Below are 19,167 nucleotides of genomic sequence, written 5' to 3'. Positions count from 1 at the left end.
GCGGGTCGAATCCCGAGTGCCACGTAACAGAGTGAGCACCTGTTACTCGTCCCAGCTTCTGCCAACCTAGCAGTTCAAAAGCACGTAAAAATGCAAGTAGAAAAATAGGGACCACTTTGGCGTCTAGTCATGCCGGCCACATGACCACGGAGACGTCCTCGGATAAGCGCTTTGAAACGGAGATGAGCACCGGCCCCTAGAGTCGGAAACAACTAGCATGCATGTGCGGGGGAACCTTTACCTTTACCTTAAGTGATTCAGATGAAGCAGGATGCAGCTCCATCTATCCATTTTGCTGGATAGATGAAACAGAAAATTTCATCTATTCTGTTTTGCAATAGTAGATATAGGTTTTTTTCCTTCTGTTCAGTCTTGTTTGATTCTCAGAGACTGCATGGATAAGTTCACTCAATTTCCTTGGCATGAAGTTTCAGAAATGGTTTTCCATTGCCTCATTCCTAGGGCTAAGAGAATGTGACTGGCCCCAGGATCACCCAGTTGGCTTTGTGCCTAAGGTGGGACTTGAACTCATGGTCTCCTGGTTTCTAGCCTGATGCCTTAACCACTACATCAAACTGTTATAAAATAGTTAAACTTATTTTATACATATTTACATTCAATTAGCTACTGTTTTTAAATAATTATTGTCCTATGAATAAGCATAATATCCAGCTATTGTTCGATGCATAAATATAGTGCTGGAATATTGAAAAAGAACTTAGTGAGACATGATGTCCAGGCTATATCAAATGCTTTGATTAGGCTGCCTAATTGTTAGCAAAAGGAAATATATTGTCTAATATCTGCAAGTGCAGCAAAAATGTTAATAGATTGTATTTCCTAATTATCTGCTTATTTTCTGATGCACCAGATTATATGATGATGTGGAAAATATTTTTGTGTGCATCAGCACACAATTAATAGACATGTGGATGCTTTGCCAGAAATTATCTTGTTTCTAACATTAATCAAAAACCAAAGTGGCAATGTCATTAAATATATCATTTATTGCAATACTTAGCAGCTTCAATGTGTATTGTATACATTTCTTGTTTTTCAGGTTAACAATGTCATATCCATCAAATATTATAACTTATTTTTATAGTGATAGTTTAAATAACTGATATAGGACCGTTATTTGGGATATTACAGACTGAGATGTAATGATTTAGCCTATGCTGTCAAAAAGAATGTAAAAAATGAATAGGGAAGGATTTCTATATTAGTTTCATGAATTCCCGCTGCATGATCAATGGAAACAGCAAACAGCATGCTAATAGAAATGGACCGAATCTTGACACCATTGAAAGAGTTATTCAGATAGTATTACTTCATTCCCAATTCCCACAAATTCTGACTTTTTTATTTATTTATTTTAATTCCATTTATATCCTGCCCTTCTCCGAAGACTCAGGGCGGCTTACAAGCTTAGCAGTAGCCTTCATTCTATGTATATGCCTGCTTATTAGGGCTTTCACACACACCCCAAGCGGCATTTTTACAAAGTCAGCTTATTGCTACCCCCAACAATCTGGGTCCTCATTTTACCTACCTCGGAAGGATGGAAGGCTGAGTCAACCTTGAGCCTGGTGGGACGCGAACCTGCACTAATTGCAGGCAGCTGGTGTTACTTAAGGAGGCATTAGCCCACTGCTCCACCAAGGCTACTTTGAATGTGATAGTGACCATGTACCCTATAAAAACATTATTGAATTCAAATAGAAGGCAAGTAGACAGAAAGGAAGAATCCATTTTCGGATAGGGTAAACAGCATAGACCATAAATAGTATGTGATCTTGAAGTTTCAGTCTCAGTAATTAGGGCTGATAAAACACTAGCTGTGCTTGGTCAAAAGCTGAGATTATGTCCATTTAAGACATCATTCAAATAGTGCAGGAAAAAAGCTTCCCACTAAAGCCTCATGAGGGTCAAACTGTTTTGTATTTGACTGCTGGAATCTTTAATTTGTTGCTTCATATTGACCATGTTTCTACTTGACTCTTTGAACTCACTTGCCTTGACTAGGTATTTGTGTTGCCATTTGAATTGAGTACATTGGTAGGAAATGCAAGATTTAACTTATCCTGAATTAGATTGTGCTATTAATTAATTGGGAGTGCTGCACTAATTTAGCACTTGCTGCAAATTAATAGCCTTAAGCATAAGGCCATACAAACATTGGTATAATAATTATCAGCAATTGTATATTATGTGGTAAGTTACAATTTATATTTCCATTATGAGTGCTAAGGACACATTGTACACTCTCCACAGTCACATTATCAAAAAGTGATATCCAGTGATAGTACTAGCTTGAGAGTCGGGACATAATGATATCCCCATTTTCCTTTTAATGACACAAATTATATGGTGAAGAAGTATGCTTATATTAATCCTTATTATCTCTTATTTGCACTGAATAAAATGAATAGAGCCATTTAAAATATTCAGTAGAATGTTTTAAATAAACCCCAGAGCATCATCCTGAATTTCATGAATAAACAGTCAATATGATATTAAGCAAGCTGAAAAGTTTATTTTTGGTTGTCCTCAATTTATGATAGTTTATACAGGGACTGTTCAGAATTACAGTGGTACTGAAGAAAGGGTATTATGACCTGTATTTGAAGTTATGGCCACTGCAGCACCCATGCGGTCACATTAACAAAATCCAGGCACTTGGCAATCCACCAGTTCTTGTGGTTAATAGCAGGGATGCTACAGCAGCCCCTCTCACCTCCCCCCCTTCTCACTCCGCTGGAGTCCTTGGACATGTGCCCCGCCCCTCAGGATCTCAGCAGACCATGGCCTACTTCTGACCCCAGCCTCCTCCTCATATCTTGCTTCATTTATATTTTCTGGAGGTTGCCTTTGGCAAGAAAAGGCAGCCAATTTCCTGTGTGGTCTTCTATACAATAGCTACATGATACTATCCCCAAAGTTGTCACAATTTGGGGAGTGGCAGATACCACTTCATGCCATCCCAGAGGAGGTGCCATCTTGGGACAGGCTGCAAACAATTGTAACATGATAACCCTAGTTAGAAACCTTGATATTGTTGTATATTACTCAATATCTTTTGATTCTCTGAATTCTTTGTGAATAAATTAGGATTGAAGTGAATAGAAGAGTTGCTATTCCAGTTTTACTCATCATACTAAAAAGGCCTCACACCCAAAACCTTTATTGTTGGAAGTGAAATAATAAATAGTGAAACTCCACGATAGGAAATGGCTTTTTTCAGATTTACTAGTGCACCAAGATTCTGAAGTACTTTTAAATTTGTTGTGAAAATCTGCAGGAAATGATAAGTAAGAATGATTCTGACCAGATATGAATCTTGCAGAATGCTTTCCTGTCTTTAAAACTGTGATATGGATTACTTCATTTCCTTTATGCAAGTGCTGGGTTTCCCAAGTCACAGCAGTATCCTATTATACTTAGGGATGATGAAGTAAGAAGACTTGTATCCCGAAGAATGGAAGAGTGTTTTTTATTTTGTGGGGCTAAAAATAATCCTGACTCAGTCAAATGAGATTGATTTAAATCTCACCTTTAGAGAAGGGGTGAAGTGGCTCTGCCTGGCTAAGAAATTATTTGTGGTTTCTACATCCAGTATAGTTTTAAAAAAAGTTATTGTCTGATAAGGCAATAATCAATCCCATTGGCAATTACTTTTTCTAGACCTGGAAATTTCTTGTTCCTACAAGAGACCTGTGGTAAATCATGCAAATAATTCCCTAGAGGAAAGGTTATTTCTGTATACACTTAAAGATTTATGTTCATAATGGTATATTTTGTTTGTAGAATATTGTAGATCCAGGGCCAATTCACACAACCCATTTTGGGATTTGTATGTGATAAATGAGACTTTTACACTGTGAGATTATTCTGTGATGGATTTTCTGCACACAGCTAAAAATAAATGTATGTACAGCACTACTAATTAGGCTTATGGATAATGATTCAACAATTTTACTATGTAAGAATTCAGAAAAAATATTACTTGGTTTTTTTAAAAAAATGTGAGTGGTTCCATTCTATTAAATATTCTAAAATTCATTTCAATTTGTTTTTCTTTTCTTTTTTTATATGCATCTAGAACACTATCTTGGACTTTCAACACAAGTATATTTTAAGGAGCATTGAATACATATTATTCAGTTATTCTGAACAACTTGCTTCTGCCTTCTTTCCCAGGAAGTGTGTAGAGAGCTTTGGTGTCTCAGCAAAAGTAATCGCTGTGTTACCAACAGTATTCCAGCAGCTGAGGGTACTCTTTGCCAAACTGGGAGCATTGAAAAGGGGGTAAGTTTAAATGTCTCTTAATGTTATTTATCTTATTTATTTATAGATTTTTCAGGGCATGAAAAATTTCAGAAGACCAAAAAGGATTATTAAATGTTATGTAAGAAATGCGGTGGCTCAGTGGGTTAGGATGCTGAGCTTGTCGATCAGAAGGTCGGCAGTTTGGCGGGTCGAATCCCGAGTGCTGCGTAGCAGAGTGCCTGTTACTCGTCCCAGCTTCTGCCAACCTAGCAGTTCGAAAGCACGTAAAAATGCAAGTAGAAAAATAGGGACCACTACGGTGGGAAGGTAACAGCGTTCCGTGCGCCTTTGGCGTCTAGTCATGCCGGCCACATGACCATGGAAGACGTCCTCGGACAAACGCTGGCTCTTTGGCTTTGAAACGGAGATGAGCACCGGCCCCTAGAGTTGGAAACGACTAGCACGCATGTGCGGGGGAACCTTTACCTTTACCTTTAAGAAATGATAAGCATAAATAAAGCATCAACAAAATGGGCTGTTCATTCTAACTCACTTTTAAAATATATAAATCTCAAACAATTCTTTCAATTTTTTGACGTGGTTTCATTATATGATATTTATGAAACAGATAATACTATCTAAAAGTTCTCAGCTGTAGTTCCTTTCCATGCTTTTGATCTGAAAGCATAATCCTGTTGTAATGCTCTTCCAATATGTCAGATGCTGTGAAAAAAATGAAGTAATTCAAGTGAAATGGTCCAGAACAATTTCTTTCCCTTGTATAATATCCATGGTATTTAACTCCCGAGTCCTTCGGGAGAGGGGCGGTATACAAATCCAAATAATAATAAATAAATAATAAATGGCAAAATATACCCAGACAACAAATATCACATTTTTCTTAACAAAACCTTGAAAGGTCTCAAATTTCTGCTGAATTTATTGAAGAAAATGAATAGAAACTATATGCAAAGGAAGGTATCAAATTGATGTTTTGAAATGCAGTGATGCCTAGCCCTTCTTAACAACACTGTGTTTCTGTTATTATGCCATGTACAAGTTTCAACTATTCTGGTAGTAGTAAAGCATGAACACTCACTTCTGCTTTTGTCAGTTGATTGTACTTCTTAACAGCAGTAATACATCTTGTTATAAGTTTGACTCTCACAATTTTGCAGTTTTTCTCTAAATTTTTTAAAATGCCTTCAGCTTTCTTGAGTCTTGCTTATTTTTTCTAAGGCAGAGGGAATGTGGACAGCTTTAGGTAGGTTGGACTATTTGTTTCTAAATAATATGAGGAAAAACATATAGAATCCAGAACTATTACTTGATATTTGCACTCCACATATTTGCAGAAGTGAGCTAAAGCACTCAGTTTCCTTTGAAGCATTTGTGTAAACATCCACACATTCAAAAGAGTAGAATGTTAGACTTCTACAAAGATGGAAGTGTGCTCAGTATACAGATTCCCTTGGTCTCTTGTGGAACAAATATGTGCAATGACATCTACATTCATTAAAAAGCATGTTCAACTCAGATGAGGTAAAAACCAAAATACGTATACATGATATAATCTTAGACTCCAGTGAGACAATCTCAACTATTATATGAGGAACTCTTATTCACTCTTATATGAGGGTTTTATTAAGGAATTTATATATTCTATTGTTATATGATTATCTTGTGGTAAATGTTCAAATGAAAAACTGAGCAAGACAATCCTGGCTTTATGTGTTTCTGTGTTATACGATACCTGTAACAAATGAGTGAGATATAGTGATAGCATTTTCTCCTGCCTAGACTTTAGGAAATGTAGGTTTGCAAGGGCAATCCCAGAGCTCTGTTAAAATATTATAATACCTTTTCAGATATTTAAAAGGAGTCTAGTTTCAAAGATGCTATTGTTCTTTTAGATCAGTTACATAGTTATTTAAATAAAAATAATTATTTCCTACCATGTTGAAGAAGACAATGTTCTTTAAGTCACTGAGTGAATGTAAAAGCAGAGAAAGAAAGAGAATTTTGGGTAGGAGTTCAAGACAAAGGAAAGAGGAAGGGGAAGAAGAAAGTTGTAGAACCAAGGAAATATAGACTACTCTATTGAGCAAGGAAGATGAACTTGATGGACATAAGTAGGCTCCATTGTCTAGGCAAAAGAGGCTTGTATATATCCATAACCCTTCTTCTCTACAATGGCTGACTGAATGCTGCTGCTGGCTGTGTGTGACTGGAGATTGTTTGCTGCTGACCTAGTTGAAGAAGTTTCAGAAGACATATAATGCAACCAGTTCCCCAGAGAGCAAGATCCCTGAATTAGCAAATTGGGGAATTTTATGTGAAATTATGCAAGGAATTGTCAATTGCCAATCTACGTGGAAAGCAAAGGAAGGTTAGTGATGACCTAAAAGGTATGTACTGCTTGAAGAGATCCCAGAATGACATATTCTAGAAGTACAAACTTGTGTCCTTTTTAGAGGGAAAAGTAAAAGGTCTTAATGAATTTTTAAGTGAAACACATCATGGAAAGTGATAAATTCTTGGACAGGAGATGTAAAGCTCCTCAAGAAAAGCAGACAAGGAAAATACCAGAAAACATGAAAAAGAAGACTGGTGGAAATACAATATGTGACCCAAAGATGAAAGTTCAAAAGGCATTTGATACTGCTGGAATTCAGCTATTGATATTCAGCTACTGCTCTTGGAGGCAGTTCATGACTGAGCATGCCTCACCGATTCTGGCTTCATGGAACAAGATGGAAAATATATGGGCCCCAGTTGATCAAACAAACCAAGAACCACTTTGGGAAAAAAGATGTTGTGACATGTGATTCCCTGCTCAAACAGTTTGAGACTACAATACAGAGACCTGGTATGACACTGCAGGTACTATGTTATTCTACAGTTACCCATATTTTCTAAAGATTTACATGGGAATTAATGACACTGTGGGAAAACTTTGAATATATTGTTGACAATTTCATTTGAAATTTCTTCTGAAGATGGAAGAAATAACCTAATCCTTATTGAGGAAATGATTGAAAAAGTGAGGGTGCCTTGACCTTTGGCAGAAAGTGACCATGCTATCCATAATAAATATATAATATATATGAAATGAAAGAAGACAATATAGCCAGAAAAATGATACAAAGCAGTTGCCAGAAAGTGTAAATTGTGATAGAAAGCCTAATGAGGAAAGAGCTGAGGCTTGCGAGAAATGCCCAAAATAACAAAAAACACTTTTCAGATATTGCAGGAATAAAAGGAAAGGGAGAAAGTCTTTACAGTAGCAAGAGTGAATTAGTAACGATGATGGCAGTAAGGCAGAATGTCTTAACTTATATTCTACATCTGTTTTCTCTCAGAAGAGAAAGGAAGCCTTAGCTGGCCATCATTGTGCCACTAATGGAAGGAAGAGCTGCAGCTCAGGATAGACAAGGAAAAGGTAAAAGATTACTTAGCTAATTTGAATGAATAGGTTACTGAAGAAACTAATGGAGATTATTGTAAATCAGTAAAGGTAATCTTTGAAAATTCCTGGCAAACTGGCAAAATCCCAGAGGATTGAAGGAAAGCAAACATTATCCCTACCTCCAAAAAAGAGAAGAACAACAACTTGGGAATGTAAAGACCTGTCAGTTGAGCAAGATCCCTGAACAGATCATTAAGCAGCATTATTTATCACCACTTGGATAGGAATGCAACAGTTAATAAGTGCCAACATAAATTTGTCGTGAGCAAATTATGTCAGATTAAATTCATTTCCTCTTTTCATAAAATTAGTTATTTAATAGATCATAATGGAAGTTAGGCTGAACTAGACACAGTATTCCAAATGGAGTCTGTGAAGGGTAGACTAGAGCAGAACAATTATTCCCTGTGATCGGAATTCTGTTCTCTTATTAATGACCCCCCAGATATCATTTGCCTTTTTACTGGCTGCATCGCAGTATTGGCTCATGCTTAATTTGTGATTGATTAACAAGGAAACCTACATCCTTTCACATGAAATACTGCCAAACGTGGCTTATCTCATCCTATATTTGCGACTTACATTTTTCCTACCAAAATGCAGAAGTTTACATTTTCCCTGGAGGTTTAAATTCCATCCTATTCATTTCAGTCTATCTGGACTTTTATTTTCTCTTTCATCTAAAATGTTAGCTATTTTCCCAGCTGTGTGTAATGTGCAAAGTGCAAACTGTTTAAGTGTTCCCTCAACTCTTTCATTCAAGTCATTGACAAGAATGTTGAACAACACAGGGACCCAGCACAGAGACTGGAGCACTAGTCTCTCAAAATTGAAAGAAATTCAAGCAGATAATTTATAGCTTAGTTATTAAAGAAAAAAAGATTAATTGCAATAGTATAAGAAATGAATACATCTTTTGTGCTAACACTGTATATATATTTTTCTGAATTAATTCAACTGACAAAAGAGCAGTGTTACTGTATACATCCTATGACAATTTTCCATTTACTTTAGAGCTAGTTGCTTAAATGTGAGTCATTTGGAGATAGCTAATTCCATCCCAGAATTGCACAACTTTCTGATTATTCTTGCTTTATTTGTTTTGAATTAAATTCAAATTGCTTACTAAAGATACCAAGCATTTGACCACATTTGTGAAGTAGATAGTTTAAATTCACTTTAGCAAAATCAAGACCAACTTGGGGAAAAAGTACATTCATCTTCAATTAGTGATAGTCTTGAGACTAGAGTGCAGAACTAAGTATACACTGATTCTTATCACCCTTCAGAGAATCAAAGAACACTGGATGTTCTCACCTCACATAATTATAAGGAGAAAAGAAACAACTATTAAGGATTAGTCAGAGGATTATAATGGGCAGAGTCTATGTATAGATATTTGAAAACAGATTTTTTTCACCTGTACTTCTAAGTTATTATGATGATCATTTGATTGAAATGTACATCTTTTTAAAATGGATTGATTTGATGCATTATTTGAAAAGGAGAGTATGTTACTTGATTCAAACAGTTGGACTGGCTTTATTTAGTGGTTTCTTGACACCTTATTTCGCATTTCAGAAATATTGTTAAATGTGTAATTTGTTTCCCTCTTCTGTGACATTTGGATCTCTCAGCCAAAGCAACTATGTGGTATTAGCCAAATATTATTGAGCACATCTGGATATCGTGCTATAGTATGACAATGTTGCTTTTGCTTTGGAAATGAGATTTTACTTGTGGTTTTGATCAGCATTCTCTGCTTATACAACAACAGAGCAAATTGTAGCCTATTGATTTGGGCTAGTCTTTGATGGCTATTGAGTCATAGTTACAAATAATGGTGAACCCTAAAAACTTCTCAATTGTTAGGCAATGAAATGAAGGCAAAGCAAATATTGTTCCAACTTCCAATCCTTCCTTGAAAAAAGAAAAAAAAAGGTGGGGAGATTGATTAGTCATTGTGATTTGACATTTCAGAAGTTTCTGGATCATAACATAAAGTGACCCATCTGTTCCCATGTTGGAAAATTTTTAGTATTTACACAAAGTCAACATAAATGTATTAAGATCAGATTTTGAAATGCTAACTTTACTTCATTTTTCCATCAGCTAACTCCTTTAGAAGGTTGTAGAAATGCTGTAGACCTATTTTAATTTCAGGAACACCATTGACAAAGTATTTGAGTACATTCTGTCAAACAAAACAGTTACATATTGGAAAAATGGCATATTGATTTGAGAATATCTTCATCCAGTTTGAATTTTACTCTTTAACATTTCCTTGTCATCACTGAATAAGGTATCAGATGGAATGCCACAGATCCGATTCTAATATTTTTCAATTTTTTCATTAATGGCTTATATTAATAAATACAAGGAATTCTTATGAAAGATGTAGACAATAAAAAGATAGAATAATCAATAATATAGAGGAGACAAGTTTCCAAAGGATATTGTGAATGTAGAAACATGGACAGATTCTAATGAATAAAAATTAATAGAGATAAATATGTCGGTCTTCACTAAAGAGAAATGTGCTCTTTTAATTCTGTCAGCCTCAGCCCCATAATCAAGATGGCAGAATGGTGATTGGCATATGCAAGACCCTGCAGCTGGCAGTGGAACTGTTCCACGGATAGCTGGATGTGAGATAAACTGAGAGTGTGCCCGATGCACATCTGTATCTCTTTACTGGGTTTGCTGCACCTCATAGCAGAACTGTTGTTGGGAGTCCCCAGGGTTGTGGCACTTGGAGATTTCGATTTAACATCCCTAGATGAAGAAGTAGCCAAAGAATTTATGACTACCATTACCCAAAAGTTTCTTGGGCCTTGCCTATATAGGATGCCACACATCGGAACTGGTTTTTTTTTTATTATCATGGAGCAATTGAGATATAATCTGAAAATCAGGAATAAATTCATCAATCCCTTATTATGATCAACTTAATTTCTGGTATGCTTGCTTCTCTCTTGGCTCCAAGCACTAGAAGGTGCAATTCAAGGTCTTGATTATCACTTTAAAGGACTAGATGGCTCAGGGTCATGGAAAGTTTCCAGTACATATGCTTTTTGAATGGTATCATCAGCATCTTGAATGTAAGAAGACAGGATAACCTTACTGATCCTCTACTTTTAATATATTATTTCTATAATCTAACACATTTTTTTACAAATACTGTAATCTGACAGCTTGTATCTGTTTTAGATATATATATGAATTGTTTTTAATATACATGAGAATTTTCTTTTTCTAAATATTTTATGTTTGTCACCAATCATTTTAGTGTTCTTTTTTCTATTATTGATATTTGTATAGGTCCTTGGGGCAAAAATGATTTTTCAAAATGTATCAGGCAAATAAAAACCTTTTTTACTGGCATTTGGGATTTGCCCCCTTTCTTCTTTGTTCAGTGCCATTATAATGACACTATAATATATCGCATAGTATATGATGTTATATGGTTTGTTATATGGCAAAAATGGTTTGCAAGAACCAAACAATATGGCAAGATACAGTGAATGACATTAAATTCACCTAAATTTCCTTTTCTTGTCTCTTGCACTTATTTTATTATTTTCTTCTTTTTATGCTTATAAAATATTATTCAAAAGGTGAATTGTATGATCTAAGTATGCATATATGTATGACACATAATGGCAAAACTCTGTTTTCATAAGAAAAAGATATGTTTTAAGTTTTTGCATGTGTTCCTTCGATTTTATTAAGCAAAATAAACTGGTAGATTTTTGTCTTAAATTAGGACTTCATTGTTTTGCTTAATATTATGTGAATAAATTTAGTTTAAGTAATATATTTATTTAACCTAATGTCCCATAATTTTAATAACAAAAATCACATTTAAAACTTTAATATTTCACTCCAGATAATCATTTACACTCTGAAACATTGGTCAATTATGTGTATAAAGATTTAGATTCTTTCTAGCGTCTTGGCATTATTTTTATTATGTTCCCAATATAAGTGTTAATAAAATAGTGCTTCAAGTTTATCTTCCATTGTGAGATCACTTCTATTTCAGTATGTTTTTTTTGTTTGTTTGTTTTAATGGAGATCCAATAGCCAATAGCTCTTACAAAAAATTTTCTTCGTTGTTCTGTTAAATAATACAGCCCTACTAATACAGGTGTGTTTAAACGTACCTAGAATGATTTATAATGTTTAAATAAGATTTTGGTTTTTTTGCAGTTTATTTTAACAAGAGATAGTAAGACTGTTTATGAAATGGAAAATGCTAGCTTGTTAATTTTTTATATCTGTTAGGACTTTATCATTCAGTTTTGGTCAAAGATAAAAGCAAGTAGCATTTTTCTGGACCCATAACTAAACAGGGTTAAATAAAATAAAGCTTATATAGGTTAGCAGTGTAACAAATGTTGATGTCTAATGCTGGTTATATATATTTTACTGTCTTGAATATTTTATTAATCAAAAGTTAATTCTTTGTTTTTTATGCAATCTTTTCAGTGGTGTTATCAGGGAGAGTGCGTCCCTTTTGGCACTTGGCCCCAGAGCATAGATGGGGGTTGGGGTCCCTGGTCAATATGGGGAGAATGCAGTAGGACCTGCGGGGGAGGAGTCTCATCATCCATAAGACACTGTGACAGTCCAGCGTAAGTAGCTAAAGTAAGCCATCACCAGCATAAAAGACATATTTGGAAATAATTTTAAATGTGGATTCGTATGTTATTTGTCAAAATGCTTCTGTGACAGTCCAGCGTAAGTAGCTAAAGTAAGCCATCATCAGCATAAAGGACATATTTGGAAATAATTTTAAATGTGGATTCATATGTTATTTGTCAAAATGCTTCTGTGCTACATCAACGTACCTTTAAAACAAAAACCCATATCAACTACCTAGAAAAAGATTACTTTTTACATACTTTCAAATGTTTGATTATATGCAGTAAGCACAGATAGCTTTTACATGTTATACTTAACAAATAATTTCTTCCTCCATTTTTTAAATCTAAGAGTTAATTCATTCCTTTTAATGTACACCTTCTCAAATATCAAACATCAACATTACCCAACAGCCTCTCCCATTACAAGGCATCGGAGAAATCTGGTTTGTCCCAAATGTGATTTCTCTAAACTGGACTTCCTTGGGTTTTTTCTTTGAAAACATTTTGCTTCTCATCCAAGAAGCTTCTTCAGCCCCTTGGTGTATCTGGCTGATTTCTAAACTCCTAGCTTCTCCTGCCAAATTTGATCCCATTCTATTCAGAGCGTTATTCTGCTGATAAAAACAGAATAATTAATTTCAAATTTTCTGTTGACTTGGAAAAAATAAAAACATAAGTACAGTGTTTGACAGATCTTTTAAGAGTAATATCTTCTCTTAATCCTTTTATTAGTATGGAGAGAATTGTGAGAATTTTGCAGTTGGCCTCTAAATGAGGTTGCCTTGCACCAACAGCCAGACTGTATTTATAATTATTTATTGAATTTTAAATAACTTTGTACAAAACCTGCCATCGTCATGCATTTTTGTTTCTTGTACATCTTCATAATTATAAAATGTGAAACACAGTAGACCCTTGGCAATTTAAGTCAGATCAGAAACTTACAGAACACAAAAAGCTGAAAAGGAGAATTTAAAAAGGATGAAACCTTAAAAATATTTTATATGGTAGACCATTTATATTGACAATAGTTATACATTGTGTGTCTTACATGCTTTTTGTCAGCTGTACATGAATGAACAATTCATCTGTATGATCTGAGCTATGACTAGATTATCATAAATAGTTTCCACATTTGATGTCTGACATTCTTATCTCATAATCTGCTTCCTATTTTGCATGGTTGTAAAAGAAAATATAGATAGAGCCTAGATCTTCAGGAGACTTGGGTTCTGTAATCTTTATAATGGGAAGGAAAGTAGAACAACCATTTTACCTGCAACAAAGATGAAAAGGAAAGAAAGCAAGGATTAATTATGGTTATTGGGATCAGAATTTCTATCGCTAAGTGATTCAGTCATAAAGCACAATATCACGTGACTGTATTGTTTAGCAAAGGCAGTTTTGGCAAGCCCTGGTTACTGTCATTAAGTGAATCACTATGGATCATTAAGTGAAAACTTCATGTGATTGTGAGTTCTGACTTCCTGCTGGTTTCTTCATTGACTTTATGTATAGCTGGCAGGGAGGGAAGAGACATACCTTTCTTCGTCAGCCTTTCAAGTAGTCTAGACAAGAAGCACATCCAGAAATGTTCTCTACTTTATTGCAAAGTTACATTAACAGAATCTTGCAAGTGTCCGCCATTACCTATATAGCCCAAGAAACTAGAGCAGGTCTCTTCTGAGATGTTTGACCCACCCACAGTTAGAATGTATTTGCAAATCATCTTTTTAAACAAAATGCATCTTTCTTCTTAATATACAGCTGAAGTCTTCAGAAACTACAATACTATATAAATGTATAAGGCACTGAGCTCATATTAATAACATCTTATTTATTTTAATACCAGTACTATTTAATAATAGAAAGTAATATTTTCAAAAAAATGATTTGTTTCAAACATTTCCTGGAGTAGCAAGTAAATACTTTGGTCTAAATGAAGCAACTTGCTGAAATGGAACATTATAAATTATATTTTTATTGGTACTGAATTCGGATGTTTATAATTTATTTAACTAATTAGAAGAAAAATAAGTATTTCTACATTTTTTAAATGGTGATAAACCATGAAACAAGTATTGAACAAAATATTTTCATTTTTAAATCATGTATATATATTTTTGCCATCTATATTATATATATTTCTTTCTATTTCTTCCAGACCTTCTGGTGGGGGAAAATATTGCCTTGGAGAAAGGAAACGATATCGCTCTTGTAATATTGATGTGAGTAGATCAAAATTAACTTGAAATCTAATCAAATGTACCTATATATTGGTCAGAATTTTGCTATTTATTTAGCGTATGGTAATTTACAGAAAGGCAGTAGATGTTCGGCAGCTGACGGGACTGGAAGTAGCCACCAAGGCACTTTTGGGTTGAGAGGTATTAGGCAGTAACATCACCATTACCTTGGGAATCCAGTGGGGAGTCCCTCTCTCATCCTCCTGCAGCTTGCCATCAAAGTGGCAACTATTTATCTACTCGCATTTGTACATGCTTTTGAACTGCTAGGTGGGCAAGAGTAGGTGCAAGTAATAGTCCCTGCATCTTGAACTCCATCTTGCCAAATGTCAAGTCTCCGTTCTAACCACAGAGCATACTGCACTTTTCAGAATTTTGTTTATTTAACATAAAGGGCAAGTACATGCAGTATAGAATTCAACATGCACCCATCAGTACTGAAAATGGGATCTAACAAGAAGATATTGAGAATAGTTATTCTCAGTAAAAGATGCAAATCATAAATAAGAGAAAAATATATAATTAATTACATTACATATTCATATACATAAAAATTCAAAGTTACATTTATTTTGTAAAATGTATCAGTAAACCTTTGACTTAAATGTGTCTGTTGCATTTCATTGTATATATATATTAGATATTAAAGTTATTTAGAAAATATTTAATTTTTTACTGATGTTCTTTGGTAAGCTTAGAATATAAGCTGCAGCAAATAATTTTATGCTAAATTTTTGAGTCTATTTTAAATAAGTATTTCCTACTTTTCCTATTATCATGAGAAAAATATTTTAGTATATAAAGGTGTTTCAGATATGATATCCTATCATGTATTGTCAGTTGTGGCTAAGAAAGTTTTTGCACAACTTCATGTTATGCACGAGTTGCAGCCTTTCTTGGATTAGGAGTCCCATTGCTCAGTTCTTCAAGTCCTGGTCCTCTCATGTCTGGACTTATTGTAATGCACTCTTCATGTGGCTACCCTTAAAGTGCATTTGAAAGCTTCAACTGGTGCAGAATGCAATGACACAGCAGTTACACCACTGCTACACAAGCTACAGTGCCTGCCAGTTTGCTTCTAGGTACAATTGAAGGTGTTGGTTATTACTCTGAAAGCCCTGCATGGCATGGGTCCAGGTTATGTGAAGAACTATCTCAGCCCATTAAGACTGGTGCACCCCATCCACACCAGCAGAGGAGGCATTCTGTGGGCTCCATTAGTCAAGGAATTCTGGATGGCAGGGTCCAGGAGAAGGGCCTTCTCTGCTATGGCTCCTGCTCTTTGGAACATTTTACCCCCTGAGATGAGATCAGCTTTCACCCTTCTAACTTCCATAAGGGCTTGAAGACCTAGCTCTGACAGATGGCTTGGGGCTTCAATGGGAGAACATCACACTACTGAACGTGCGCCAGAGGCTATTATCATAGTTAGCATCTGTGATAACTTTCATATTTAACTAAAAATGCACTTCATGCGTATATTCAAATTTCATTTTCATTTTTGTTTTTTAGCCATGTCCTCTTGGAGCCCGTGATTTTCGAGAAAAACAGTGTGCAGACTTCGATAATATGCCATTTCGAGGAAAGTTTTACAACTGGAAACCATATACAGGAGGTATGTGAAGTTTTGTAATCTTAGCTACGATCAGGCTCTAGGTCCTGCCCAGGGAAGGCAGTATATTAGTTTCTCTTAAGAGGACCTTGAGAATATGTTTATATGCATCACGGCTTTACAGGCTTTAGATTTGATTTCAGAAAGGTGTTTCAGAGTGCTCCAGGGCATGAGCATAGTATCTGTCTGCAGACCTTTAAAATAGTTGTTGGATCTTATAGCAGTTTCAGAAAGTAGTCATTTGATATCAGAAAAGATAAAGTTGCTTTAAAGACTTGAAGGCAACTGTCGTGTTCCATTAACATCCCCCCATACTCTTTGAGGACCCTTTTCCAAATTATTTCTGAAATTCTTCATAACCCTGAACTATCCTATTGCAGATGGTCATACCTGATTGTGCAGTGTTAGATTTGTCAGAGTTCGAGAGGCAAAGGCCACCCTTGCCTCTTAGATTGGGAGCTGCTCAGAGTTTCTGGAAGATTAGCATCTACAGTATATAAATGTTTTAAAGGAAATGAAATAACATTTTGGAAAGCTCAGCGTAAATCAGGCAGCGACTGGTTGTAAGTCAAGGACTGCCAATACCACTTATCAGCCTTGTAACTGAGGCTGTCAGGACAGAGTAAATTTTTTTTGTATCACATCACAGACTGAGGAAGACATATTAAAGCAACTGCCTGGATAAGCTCTACAAAAATCAAGCACAATATTGTTATTGAAATCCAGTAAGCTATCTGAAAAGTCTATGCCATAAAGGCAATATGTAATACTGTTTAATAACTTATTAAATATTTAGGTCTTGTTCAATTAATGAAATCTGTTTATCAGTCTTGATTCATTAATCTGTTGAAAAACTGTTGAAAAAAAATCAGTGACAGAATTTTTGAAAAAAAAAGATTAATATTAAATTGTATATAATACTTCAAGCTTTGGAATTTGATCTTTTAAAATGTTTTATTTGTCTAGGTGGGGTTAAGCCGTGTGCATTAAACTGTTTAGCAGAAGGTTATAACTTCTATACTGAACGTGCTCCTGCAGTGATAGACGGAACACAGTGCAATGCAGATTCCCTGGATATTTGTATCAATGGAGAATGCAAGGTACAATACATGAACTTTACACAAAAGTAAAAGTAATTTAAAATATTCCTATACTGCAACATCCTCTAAGGAAACAGCTGTCAAGAAACTGCCTTTATTAATATTTTAGAAATACAGTTCCAAAAGCACTGACATTTTACCTCATTTGTCTTATAGACAACTTAGAGCCAGTAGGATGAGAAATAGCAAGAAAGCAACAGTTTTTTATTTCTCTCTGCTTTGTTTTTTTCTGATTGGAAAGCTGATTTGTACTCTTGAACTTTTCCTTTCAGCTTACTTTTTACAGGAAAATAGTTTCTTCTCTCTTCTCTTTTTCTTTGGCATAGGAATAGAAAAAACAAAGGTGCAATCTTTCTGTTAGATCATGCAATTTCCTTATAAATGTCCTTGTTACATTATATTTTAAGCATCTGTCTCTAAATACTCTTAAAGGTCTTCTTTATATTCATATATGTTCTCTGCTAAATATGGACTACAGTGAATGAGGATTCCAACCAGAATTATCTCAAGTTTCTCTATAAATGTGTTATAAAACTGCTCACATGATTTAAACAATTGTGAGAAAAAGCAACTAGCATTCTGAATGTAAACAGCCATCTCACACAACTGAGAAACTGAAAAGCCCTGAATATGATCTCTGTCCTTTAAAATGGAAATACTGGCAGCATCTTGCAAATTCACCTGCTAGCCGAACCAGAAAATGAGCAAAAATTTATGGCAGATTATAAAAATGCAACTGGAATAATTTGCCTGATTGTAAGCAATTTAACTTTAGTTCATTTTAGGTAAAAGATAATTGGAAAGGATATGATAAAATATTGCAGGGGTTAGATGACAAAAAGTCTATCAATCCTAAAGTTGGCTGGTTATAAAGATGTGTATTAAGAGGCTATAAAAATATTTTTGTGAATTGAATATCATGCCATCTAGAAGTTTAACAGGCCGTTCTACCTGCAGTCTATACTAGTGTGATATTAAATAGCCCTCTCAAATATTGTTAGAAACTGTTTATATTTGAATATATGAATAATAGAGCAGAGAAATAAAGAATGGTACTTCTTGCTAAATGAATAAAAAATGATTTCAATAAAGAAGGAAGAATTTCAACAATTAAGAATGTCATTAATGTGAACATTAACAACATACTTTTAACACTAAATCCCCTTATTGTATAGTTATTCTGACTGTACCCATTTTCAGCATGTCGGATGTGACAATATTTTGGGATCTGATGCTAAAGAAGACAGGTGTCGGGTATGTGGTGGTGATGGGAGTACATGTGAAGCTATTGAAGGTTTTTTCAATGATACGCTACCCAGAGGGGGTGAGTCTCAAAGCTTATACTATTATTATTGTGGTTGATTGTACAGTCAACCATATGCTTAAACTGGATTTGTGATTTTTATCCATATTGAGTCCTTCCCAAGAACCTGGGATAGGCAGATATTGTTGTTTGATGGTATTGTCACAGGATCTAAGATGTATTACTATTATTCGACAACTATTTAAAAATAGGTTAGGCAATAGCCACCTGGATGCTGCCATTTTACTCTCGTACACTCTTTCTAGAGTACTTATTAGATATATTTCCTTATATCAATCCCAGATCCATTATCTATTGTTCTCTGATGAATTGTAAAATTATAGTGAAATAGCTACTCATCATACAACTGAAAGCAAATATGTAAAGTGTTTTGTTTTTGTTTCTTACATTTCCATCATTGTAATGGAACAATGGATCGCTGTGTCTTGATTGCAATAAGAAATAACACTAAGATCTTTTCAATTCCTGCTATCTAATTGCATTTGTTATAAAAAAATT

General features: G+C 34.8%; 1 protein-coding gene across 1 annotated transcript in view; it reads left to right on the top strand.

Annotated features, from left to right (window-relative positions):
- Positions 1 to 19,167, top strand: part of ADAMTS6 (ADAM metallopeptidase with thrombospondin type 1 motif 6) — a 163,405-nt gene that overhangs the window by 99,846 nt on the left and 44,392 nt on the right. Inside the window, exons 12-17 of the mRNA XM_081315567.1 lie at positions 4,201 to 4,308; positions 12,230 to 12,375; positions 14,552 to 14,615; positions 16,146 to 16,248; positions 17,212 to 17,345; positions 18,546 to 18,669. Coding sequence (XP_081171693.1) covers positions 4,201 to 4,308; positions 12,230 to 12,375; positions 14,552 to 14,615; positions 16,146 to 16,248; positions 17,212 to 17,345; positions 18,546 to 18,669 — 679 coding nt within the window. The remainder of the gene's footprint in view (positions 1 to 4,200; positions 4,309 to 12,229; positions 12,376 to 14,551; positions 14,616 to 16,145; positions 16,249 to 17,211; positions 17,346 to 18,545; positions 18,670 to 19,167) is intronic.

The sequence above is a fragment of the Vipera berus genome, assembly GCF_964194415.1.
Source record: "Vipera berus genome assembly, chromosome: 2".
NCBI classification, from domain to species: Eukaryota; Metazoa; Chordata; class Lepidosauria; order Squamata; family Viperidae; genus Vipera; species Vipera berus.
Note: the sequence above shows the minus strand (reverse complement) of the source record. Positions and strands in the feature narration are given on the sequence as shown.